This window comes from Haliotis asinina, chromosome 4, assembly GCF_037392515.1.
Source record: "Haliotis asinina isolate JCU_RB_2024 chromosome 4, JCU_Hal_asi_v2, whole genome shotgun sequence".
Lineage (NCBI taxonomy): Eukaryota > Metazoa > Mollusca > Gastropoda > Lepetellida > Haliotidae > Haliotis > Haliotis asinina.
The window spans coordinates 52,360,161-52,371,750 of record NC_090283.1 but is presented as its reverse complement, the minus strand read 5'-3'; the positions used below and the strand labels follow the sequence as shown (position 1 = coordinate 52,371,750).

The window sequence follows — 11,590 nt, the reverse complement described above, 5'->3', positions numbered from 1 at the left end:
CTCCAACCGGACGGGTCTGGTTTTCATGCCCACTGCCAGGTCGCATCCCCGTTAAGTTATTACACGGAGTGGCTAAACGGCCAATTTTAGTGCACTTGTATGGTATCATGGCATCAGGTGTATACTGGAACCTCTGTCAGTATTGCCATCAGATATTGCATCGGCAAATATTCGCTGCAGTACGTCCATCCAATCTCCACAGTGATGGGAGGATGACAGGATGTCAGGATAACGAGTCGCTTAATCGTATGGTATGTGACAGTACAAAGACGGATACAGCTTTTTAAGAAAGGTGGGGTGCACACTACTGAGAGTTTCAAAGGTCAAGTGTCAAGTAACAATTATTCCGGGCAACAAAAAATGTAGGGGGTGGGGGTGGAGTGTTGTGACCAACTCGTGTTATTTCTTGGTTTGTTTGTTGTTTAACAGCTATATGGTCCTCTATAATTAGCTGGGGCTGGACCAAACAATCCAGCGATCAACATCGTTCCATGCAACTGGGATACCCTGGACTACTGTTTGGTTAAAAAGGCATAAAGCCCTACTTACTTATACATGAGTTAAAGCAATACTTACACATGAGTTAAAGCAAAAAGAACATGAAAGATTTCTGTATGTCATGTATTTATATTCTACAAAACAGGGATTGCAGAAGACATCTTTCAAAACACTCATGAAACCCACAACATATCATTCTAAATATTTCCACATTAAACTGTAGGAATCTGTCAAGTTAGATGTGTAACTTGTATAATTAACAAAACCGCCTATCAATAATAAAATATGTACATACACATAAAAGGAAAAGGTAACACCTGCATGACTTGAAAGTAGAGCCTTTACTTCATTTTTATCCGTATGTGTTAAATATGTAGGGTACATTTTTTCAATACGTAGCACCCATGTAATACACCCTAGAGCAGTGTTTGCAATACTTTCAAATGTTGGCCACCACGGCTTGCAGGCTTTAAAATCTACAGGTCCTGAATAGAATCTGCGGGTCCATTTCGTGAAACTACTATCAAGAAAACAGACTACACATTATACACAGTTATTATACTAAATCAGTTAGTGAATCATTTGCTGCAGAGAGACGTTTTCATTTGTAAAAGACTGGTGTTGACATTTCTATGTGTAAAGCACTCAAATACCAGGAAGTGACACTGTAAGTTGTTCTTTACCCGGAGAATCATGCATGATTCACGAACAACACGTTAATATAGCAACATAGGATGTGAAAGATTCTAGTTGACAAAAATTAGACAGATAATTTACTGAATGAGTGAATGAGTGAGTTTAGTTTTACACCACACTCAGTAATATTCCAGCCATATGGCGGTTGTCTGTAAATAATCGAGCCTGGACCAGACAATCCAGTGATCAACTGCATGAGCATCGATCTGCGCAGTTGGGAACTGATCACGTGTCAGCCAAGTTAGCGAGCCTGAGCACCCGATCCCATTAGTCGCCTCTTACGACAAGCATAGGCGCCTCTTATGGCAAGCATGGTTTGGCTGAAGGCTTGTTCTACGCCAGACCTTCACGGGTAAATAATTTACTGAAGGCCACAAGGGCCTGCAACAAATGGTGCTGGGCCTCTGGGCCAGTAATTATTTCAAAAGTTGCCCTAGAGGCCACTTCAGTGGTGGGTTGAGACAATCACCTAACATCAGAATAGGGGACTACTTTTTTCATTCTGAACTTTTTACTGCAGATTCAGTGTTTACTACAACTTCAGTTACTCTTGTTTCCTCTGTGTGACACATCTATAAATACTAGATTTCAGCCTTCTGGAGAGTAGGGGATAATAAATATATTAACACACTCTTGTAGATGCCATATTGTATTTACCACACACGAGCAAGAAAAACGATTTTTCACATTTCCTCTATTTCAGGCACTCATGTTGTAAATACAATATAACGTTTACGCTAAGATATTAATCTCTGTTTACAATACAATGTACAACTGGGAAAATGCAAGGATTACTTCCAAACAAAAACAATCATGACAATGCTTCAACACTGGGAAGAACAAGCAGATCAGTTGACTGAAGTTCTGCAATTTGTGTGGTACAGCTGTGTCCCTTGGGCATGCCAAACAGATGATTGTGGGCTTTACTCTCTGTTTGCTCCATGAGTATGTTTGAAGTTTATCCATCAACAAATTTTACAACAGATGATCAATTTTTGTCTTCTGTTCGTAGACAAAATCAATTTTTCTTTCTTGTATCATTTGGTAATATTTGAAAGTTTTGATTCTTTATAAATGGACAGTTCATACAAACATTTCAAAAATTTATACCAAAGTTCACAATAAATAAGCTGATGCCTCCTCATCCAGCAGTGGATGGGTACCAAGTGGGATGAGATGGTTAACTTGAAGTCTTTGGGTTCTACACTCTGCAAGGACAGCATAATGGTAATTAAGTGAACACAGTTCTAAACATCAGTTCTCCTGTCACAGCTCGGGTTCAATTCTGTACGTGAGAAGACTAAAACTGATCATCTCTGGTGTACCTGACAGAATATCAGTTCCAAAAGCAGTTTTGATATGTCACTCGCTACTCAGAAAGCCCAGGTTCAACTCCTGTCTACACTGAGAACTGAACATCTGGTGTTCCTTTGTTAAAGTATGGCTGCATCAGTTCCAAGCTGATTTGATCTGTTGTGAGCATCTCTGGTGTTCCCATGTCAAGAGTACGGTAAGATCGGTTCGCCAAGCAGATTGAAACCCAATACACTAACAAATAACAATGCATGATACTCATGATCCAACACTACCAGTCTTTCACATAGCATTATTCTGCATGGCTGAAATGTGATGTGTTAAAAGTGAACATCTTCCTTGATCGACTATGCTGTATTGAAAATGTAACTATAACTCTGCTACGTGGCCAGTAATCTTGCTCCTTCATCCAGATCCTGAACAAGCGACATCACCAGTGTTTCTGCTGTCGGTGTCTCCCCAAGCATACCTGGAACAGCAGGCAGTAAATACCTCACACAAAACACACAAGACACCTGATAATTATAAATTGGAGTAAATTAATAGGGTTGAAACAGTATACCGCAATATTAGTAGAATCCTGGTATTTTTACTTCATAATGCATCCATAAATTTGGTATTTTGGGTTGTCATACTCTCATTTTATTAACCTTTTTAAATCTTTAAGATGTCTAGAAACAACATATTTTGTCAAAATCTAAATATTTCTTTGCTAGACGGCTGCTATTTTCCTGGAAGTAAGGTCTCATAGATACCAAACCGAAGACCTTTTACCGCAATATGTATTGTGCCAAGGTAAGAGCGTACCATTTCATCCCAAGTAAATAATAGTGTTGTGAATTGGTTGAAATCTCACAACTGATGACTGCTTCATTATCAATGAACAATCATCAAAAAAAGATATTGGTTAGCTTCAGTTTTCGGATTTTCCAATTCAGGTTGTTTTATTGCAGATATTTCTAGCATGATTCATTGTGCTACTTTAAAGTGATGACTAACAATAACGCTTATATACTACCGACAGAAAGGAAGGGAACCAAGAAATTGAATGTAGATGACTTTGACTGTGACAGGGTCCGTTATCGTGGCGTATCTCCCAAACGCAACATCCAATGACAATGGAATTTCGCATAATGCATGCCCAGCACGTGCTGCACGTGCATACAGAAGTTAACTCCTGTAAATGTACTGGAGAAGTCGCAATCACTAATGCAATAGAGATTGACACTTACTGACAGAAATGCCCCCGAGGCAGTATCTCGGTGAAGCAACAAAATGGAGAATTGTGGGGATGATAGAGGGGGGGACATCATTATGTGAAGTTGCCCGGCAGATGGGTAAATCAAAAAGTGTGATTTCATGCCTGTGGGATAAGTACCGTCAAACCGGTGGGGTTGCAACGAGATCTGGGCGTGGTAGGCCAAAATCAACGACACCACGACAGGATCGTCTCATTACGTTAATTGCTCTACACGATAGGTTTAAATCGGCCCCTGCCATCAATAGAGAATTCCGCACACTCACTGGAAGACGCATTTCAACCTCAACCGTTAAAAACCAACTATATCAAGCTCGTCTGAAAGCAAGACGGCCTTTTAAGGGTGTCACCCTTTCAGCTCACCATAAGCGCCAAAGATTGGCATGGGCTAGGCAGCATCAGGGACGGGCTATGCACCACTGGCGTTACACCATGTTCTCTGATGAGTCAAGGTTTTGCCTACGATTCACAGATGGCAGAAAACGTTGTTGGCGTCCGAGCGGGGAGCGATATGCCAGAGCAGCAATTCTTGACCATGATCGATATGGAGGTATAGTGTCATGGTGTGGGGTGGGATTACACATGACAGACGATCAGATTTGGTCATCATTAACGGAGCCATGACTGGTCAGCGATACGTTGACCAAATATTGCGTCCTGTTGTGGCTCCATTGGCTAGAGTTATCGGCCGAAATTTTGTATTCCAAGATGATAATGCCAGACGACATCGGGCCCGAATTGTCTCCGCTTATCTCCGACAAGAAGGTATCCAGACATTGGACTGGCCCTGACCTGAAAGTCCCCAGACCTGTCCCCAATTGAACATCTCTGGGACGTTCTTGGTCGAAGGGTGTACGCCAGGGACCCAGGACCCGCCAACCTGGCCCAGCTTGGTGCAGCTCTCCAAGAGGAATGGCGGGCAATACCACGGGCAACCATCCGGAAATTGATTAACAGCATGCCATCAAGGTGCCGTGAATGTGTTGCCCAACATGGTGGACACTCCAGATATTGAACTTGACGCCTAAAATTGATTTAGTGGATATTTAAAGCAGTTTCAAATTCGCTATTATTTCATTAGTTCCCTTATTTCTTGTCGGTAGTATATATCTTGAATATATACCTGCTAGAGTCTTTAGGAAATATTCAGTGATGACTGTTCAGTTACTAAGGTGGATTTGCTAAGCATTAAACAAGTTTTCAGGCCCTGACACCTTCGAAGATACGATCCATTGTCAAGTGTTTCAAAGATTAACACAGTAGTTACAAAATCATTTGTGTTTGATTATAGAAAAATATGACAAAATATCATCGATAGCTTGGTCGTTTGGTCACTGCAACCAATCTTTGTACATAAGCATATTTAGCAAAGGCCCAGCAGTATCCTGTGTCAACAAAAGTCCATTAATTTTATGCCCACCTCCAGAGCTAAGATGCCAATCAAAGTCCTTAACATTAACCTGCAGCAGCTTCCTGTCACCATATATGTATATGTCAACCTATCCATACAGTCATACTAAAGAATACAGCCTCCCAGCCATCCCTATTGGATTTCTTTACACATATCAAGACAGCATCCCATTCACCATTATCAGATATCTTTACACCAAACTCAAAAGTAGTCCATCTCAAATGCAAACCCTCCATAAAACACTCATGAAGGCACATTACAGGTTCACTAGATTTCCATCCGGTATAATTCCCAGAACACCATGTTGACAGTCAGTACGTGTCAAAACAGACACCCTGTCCTGTATAATCCCCTGAACACCATGTTGACAATCAGTACATGTCAAAACAGACACCCTGTCCTGTATAATCCCCTGAACACCATGTTGACAGTCAGTACATGTCAAAACAGATACCCTGTCCTTTATAATCCCCTGAACACCATGTTGACAGTCAGTACATGTCAACACAGGCAACCTGTCCTGTATAATCCCCTGAACACCATGTTGACAGTCAGTACATGTCAAAACAGATACCCTGTCCTGTATAATTCCCTGAACACCATGTTGACAGTCAGTACATGTCAACACAGGCAACCTGTCCTGTATAATCCCCTGAACACCATGTTGACAGTCAGTACATGTCAACACAGACACCCTGTCCTGTATAATCCCCTGAACACCATGTTGACAGTCAGTACGTGTCAAAACAGACACCCTGTCCTGTATAATTCCCTGAACACTCTCTCTTTCTACCTTGTACTAGCTCGGTTGGTGGTTTCTCCCCTCCATGGGCAAGCACTTCTCTTCTATACAGCTCCCCCGACTCTCTACAACAAGTGGAATATCATCAGCAACATATTCACCTTACATTATGACATATTCATCTCAAACGAAGTTCAAGAATAATCCGTCAGCATTTCGTTAACTTCTTTCTATTATCTTTTCAAATTTTCAAGCTTAATTGCCCATGTGACCAGCAATGAAAAGACACAATCATAAATTCAAACAAAACAACATGTGAGTGAGTGAGTATGGTTTTTTGCGTCTTTTGGCACTTTTCCATCAATATCACTGTAGGGGACACCAGAAATGGTCTTCACCCGTATAGGAATCAAACACTGCCCTACAGCGTGGCATGTGAATACTTCAGCCACTTGGCTACTGAACTGCCCCCAATAAAAATGACATACATTTCTTTCCAAACAAAAACCTTGTCACCTACTTGAGGGACTTGAGGCCAGGAAATTTATGTTTATCCAAAATAGCCACAGACTTCAAAATTTGCCTTCAAGAGTTTTTTAAACTCAAGGGGCCATCACACAGCAAACTAAAATTTGGCAACAAATGTTTTTAAAAGTTTAAAGTTGTCAAACTCACATTTTCACATGTCAAACACATGTTGTCAAACTTTAGTTTCAGTGCAAACAGGTGACAATTTTGTTGACTGGGATTGATTTTTTCTGAACAACACAAGTTTGGCGACACTTCACATGTCAAAATTGAGTTTGACAACACCAACAGCTTTATGGAAAAGTTGGTGAGAATAGAAAATGATTCTACTTCTCGACAACAGTTTGACAACTCTGAAAGTTTGTCTCAAGTTTGACATATGTGGTCCATCTAGTTTGCCGTGTGAAGTCCGCTGTAGTGAACAATGCATAATTTCTGAAAATATTATTGTTATTTTGCTTCTCATTTTACTAACCTGCTGAAAGGATTCTGGTTAAAGCTCTGGTACCATATCTTAGATGCCACTGCTCGCGAGAGGAGATACGAGTAGTACTTGGCGCCATAACCGACCAGGTGACCAAATCGTAACTGCCATGCCTAGAACAGTGTGAGTAAAACTTAATTTCAACTATCTGTATCAATTCGTTGATTGGTTTATTGTGTAATGCTGCACTCAGTGAAATAATTGAGTCTGGACCAGACAATCCCCTGATCAACATCAGGCTTAGGATACAGTGACAGATGTCAATCAAGTCAGTGAACCTGACCACCTGATCCCATTAGTCACCTTTTACGACAAGCATGGGTTGCTGAGGACCAATTCTAACCCAGATATTCATGGGTCTGGGAGTCACGCATACTCCCTGGCCTCCTTGCCACCAAGTTAGTACACAATGTGGCAGTCTGTCTCACAGTCCCTGAACCACATTATATTCCCTTATGCCTAGCCCTTCCTGAGTTGTTTAACTCCTAAATGAAGCAAGTCCAGATTTGCCCAAGTTCCCCAGGAATCTCCCAATTTGATTAGTCACCTCATGCAGCAGGCATGGGTTGCTGACGACCAATTTTAACCATGGTCTTCAGGGGTCTGCTTAAATATGTGCAGAAAGATCTACCTTAAATGCCTTGATGATCTCAAATTATGATGTCATCAGAGTTTCACTTTACTCTGTTTGAACACTTTCATCTGGAAAACACATAACATATTTTTTCTCTCAGGAGAAATGCTGATTTCTTTGTCAGCAAAACCTATATTAAAAAAATCCCATGAAGTATTTTCAAGAACGAAGTTGTTTTTACAATGTCTAAGCCTTCACCACAAAAAAAAATATGGTCGCTTACTGTGTTGTCAATGTAGGGTGTGCCATGGTACTCAGCCTGCAGATCTGCCAGGACCTGTGTCGTGGACCTTCCCAGAGGATGAGATCCATGGTACACCTGGTCCAGAACAGAGTAGAACACCTGCAGCTGCATCTCCTGAAGTAAATCAAACATGGTTCTCAGACTCAACAGCTTGATATCCTTTAGCAGACAACATCTGCTTCTGAACATAGTCAAATTACATTCTATAAATGGGTTGTCTGAGTTGCCAACTGTAGAAAAACACAACAAGCTTCATCTTCTTTAAGAAAGTTGAGCAATCTATCTGTGCTATCTATCTATCTATCTATCTCCATCTCCATAACGGCGAATCTTCACAGTCAGGGCATCAACAAGTACCATATTTCAAGCAAACTGGTATGACGTGACCAGGAGATCTTACCACCAGCTTTCAACTCTCTGTGCAGACATTCTACCATTCTGGAAGCTGATGCAAACATCAACATATCAACAACAACCCAACACAATATCTATATCACATTTCATTCACCTATCAATCCACTATAGTGACTCAGTCAAAAAGTCAAAAAGTTTGGTAAGGGGTATACTTGGTCCATGGATATCTGAAACACATTTCATTCACCAAACGTGCTTACGGATTAGTAAACAAGCTTATGAGAATAATGTTCCATTACATTTACACATAAGTACAACAAACATTAGATAACAAACAGTTCACAATTCCTACCGATGCAGAATACATTCTCTTGGACAGACACAGATCTTGAATGGTGCTGGGTGTCATAAGTTCCCCAGTCTTGTAATGTCTGGCAAATGTTGACAGTACCTGTAATGAAGATTGTCTAGTAACATAAAAGCTACACATAGATGCCAATCCTCTCAGCTATCCAAACTCATACAGACAGTGAGTTCAGTTTTACACCACTTTTAGCACTATTCCAGTAATACTGAATATTTAACAGAAATTCATCAAATTACACAAAAAATCTGTTGCAGAATTGCTCATATGATTTCTACTTGTGAGTAAGTCTGTAGATGTCACTTTTATCAATGCAATCAACCACATCATGTTATCTCCCTTTGGGATGATGCAGCAGGGGAACGCGAACCCTCGACCTTGCACTCTACGATCCACTTGATGATGACCATATTTTAATGTCTTTCGGTACGATGCAGCAGGTGAATACAACCCTCAACTAGCCAGTCCCTGTGAAAAAATCTCTCCCACTAGGCCATATCAAGTAAAACAAGGTCATTGTATAAACATATTACCCTGGGGTCAGCTGCAAAGAACTCCATCAGTACTGACGGCACCTCGGCAAAGTCTGTTGAACATCGCGTACCTGCAAAAAAGGGTTTGAAAGTTTCTCAGGCATAATTTCTTGTTTCAAAGTGAAAAATATAGTTATGTCTCCATACAATAAGGACCAACAAACACAACCACATACAACTCTTGCAGCGACTAGGCGCACCAAGTTATTGCAGCATTACAAGGTGGTTGGACAGGGACACATAGTCACAGCACTTGGTTCAAGTTTACTGAAAGTTGCTGCACCTGCAACTAGGTGCTCGCATGTATTCATGCGGCTACCATCAGGTCATATACCAATGGATTTGGGGGTTCTCTTAAAAACTACATATACTCTACGGTGGTATAAATACATAAATCATTTATTGACATCGGTATAAATGAAGCCCCATCATTGTAACTACCATTTCGACATGTAAATACCTTAAATCGACCTTTTTGACAACAGTGCACAATTCACTCCCCACAAACGAAATTTCAACCAATCATTGGGTCACACCTCCATGACTTAATATGAGGTATACCTATGTTGGTTGCTGTAGTAGTCATGTACATTTCTAGGGGTAGATTCTTGTTGAACACATGGAAGATGTTCTTCACCAAAGGGGGTAGATATAAGTCAGAGACAGAACACTATGCAGACTATCAGAGGCATGGTTGAAGTCATGGAACAGTAGGGAGGAGGAGAGATTGTGAACACTTTACCATACCTGTTACGTGTTGGTACTTTGTGCGACCCAGCATAGAATGCATTGCATGACCAAACTCATGGAACAAGCTCTTCATGCCTCAACAAACAGTAGGGAGGAGGAGAGATTGTGAACACTTTACCATACCTGTTACGTGTTGGTACTTTGTGCGACCCAGCATAGAATGCATTGCATGACCAAACTCATGGAACAAGCTCTTCATGCCTCAACAAACAGTAGGGAGGAAGAGAGATTGTGAACACTTTACCATACCTGTTACGTCGTGGTACTTTGTGCGACCCAGCATAGAATGCATTGCATGACCAAACTCATGGAACAAGCTCTTCATGCCTCAACAAACAGTAGGGAGGAGGAGAGATTGTGAACACTTTACCATACCTGTTACGTGTTGGTACTTTGTGCGACCCAGCATAGAATGCATTGCATGACCAAACTCATGGAACAAGCTCTTCATGCCTCAACAAACAGTAGGGAGGAGGAGAGATTGTGAACACTTTACCATACCTGTTACGTGTTGGTACTTTGTGCGACCCAGCATAGAATGCATTGCATGACCAAACTCATGGAACAAGCTCTTCATGCCTCAACAAACAGTAGGGAGGAGGAGAGATTGTGAACACTTTACCATACCTGTTACGTGTTGGTACTTTGTGCGACCCAGCATAGAATGCATTGCATGACCAAACTCATGGAACAAGTTCTCCATGGCCCCTGGGGTGAGCAGGGATGGGGAGCGAGACTGTGGGGATGGGAGGTTCAGCTGGAGGACTACCACAGGGAGCTGGTAGCTGCCATCTCGCTTCTCTCGGCCTCCTTGGATTGTAAAATGACAGTCCTGTCAACAGATTCCACTACTTTGACTACTGACTACATCTTCTTTGATTGACATTCTGGAAGTTGTGGAGATGAAGACTGACAACAAGTTTTATGGATATATTACTTCATTATTCTGTATAGGTGACGTTTCAGCTGATTCTACTGATGCTGTCAAGCAAGAGGTGACTTCATCACATTTTTTTCGTAACGTTTTTAAACTCTGTCGTGAAAAGTATTGAAAGCACAATAATCCCAGCCAGTTCACACTGTCCACTTTTAGACTTAGGCTGCATTAAAAATAACATGCATTGTGAGTGAGTGAGTGAGTGAGTGAGTGAGTGAGTGAGTGAGTGAGTGAGTTTTACAACCCACTCTGCAACTTTTCTGCTGTATTGTCTCTATCATAGCTAGTGCAACAAACTTTGTGGCATCACTGCATCCATCTTAACACCAGACATGTACTAGGAACAAGTGTGAGTGAGTGTGGAGATGTATGGGTTCAGGCTACGTAGTGTAACAGAATCAAATCATATCGCTGATAATTAGTGATTTAGTTCAGTTTTACTCTGCTTTTAGCAATATTCCAGTAAAATCACAGCGTGGTACAGCAGAAAGCTGCACAGACTGAATTCATGTGGGAAATTCAACTTAGTTCCTTAGGTGGCAAGCAAACATGTTAACCGAAAGACTACGCCACCATCCACACTCCAATATAAAGGATGCCAGGATACCAGAAACAGAGAAACACGTCTTACCTGGGGTGGTTTTCCTGCTCTTTCAAAGAAGTCACAATAGATGTATCCCTGCACCCCGTAGACTTCGTGGACCACCGCCTGAAATATTATTACATATTATCATGGGATATTCCTATAGCACGGATATTAATGCAACTAGTACATGCTCAAGGTACTGGGTGTTTTTTCCCCTCGATCATTGGATGTCAATCTCCATGGCACATTGTATTTAT

General features: G+C 41.3%; 1 protein-coding gene across 2 annotated transcripts in view; it reads right to left on the bottom strand.

The window, feature by feature from the left end:
- Positions 1–607: 607 nt before the first annotated feature.
- The window catches only part of LOC137281662 (mitochondrial intermediate peptidase-like), a 31,186-nt gene continuing 20,203 nt past the window's right edge, over positions 608–11,590 (bottom strand). For both annotated transcript variants that reach the window (XM_067813048.1, XM_067813049.1), the window contains exons 13-20: positions 11,379–11,456; positions 10,438–10,642; positions 9,061–9,131; positions 8,516–8,614; positions 7,789–7,923; positions 6,923–7,044; positions 5,971–6,044; positions 608–2,977 (exon numbers count right to left, since the gene is read on the bottom strand). In XM_067813048.1, the coding sequence (XP_067669149.1) occupies positions 2,889–2,977; positions 5,971–6,044; positions 6,923–7,044; positions 7,789–7,923; positions 8,516–8,614; positions 9,061–9,131; positions 10,438–10,642; positions 11,379–11,456 (873 nt within the window). In that variant the 3' untranslated portion in view covers positions 608–2,888. The remainder of the gene's footprint in view (positions 2,978–5,970; positions 6,045–6,922; positions 7,045–7,788; positions 7,924–8,515; positions 8,615–9,060; positions 9,132–10,437; positions 10,643–11,378; positions 11,457–11,590) is intronic.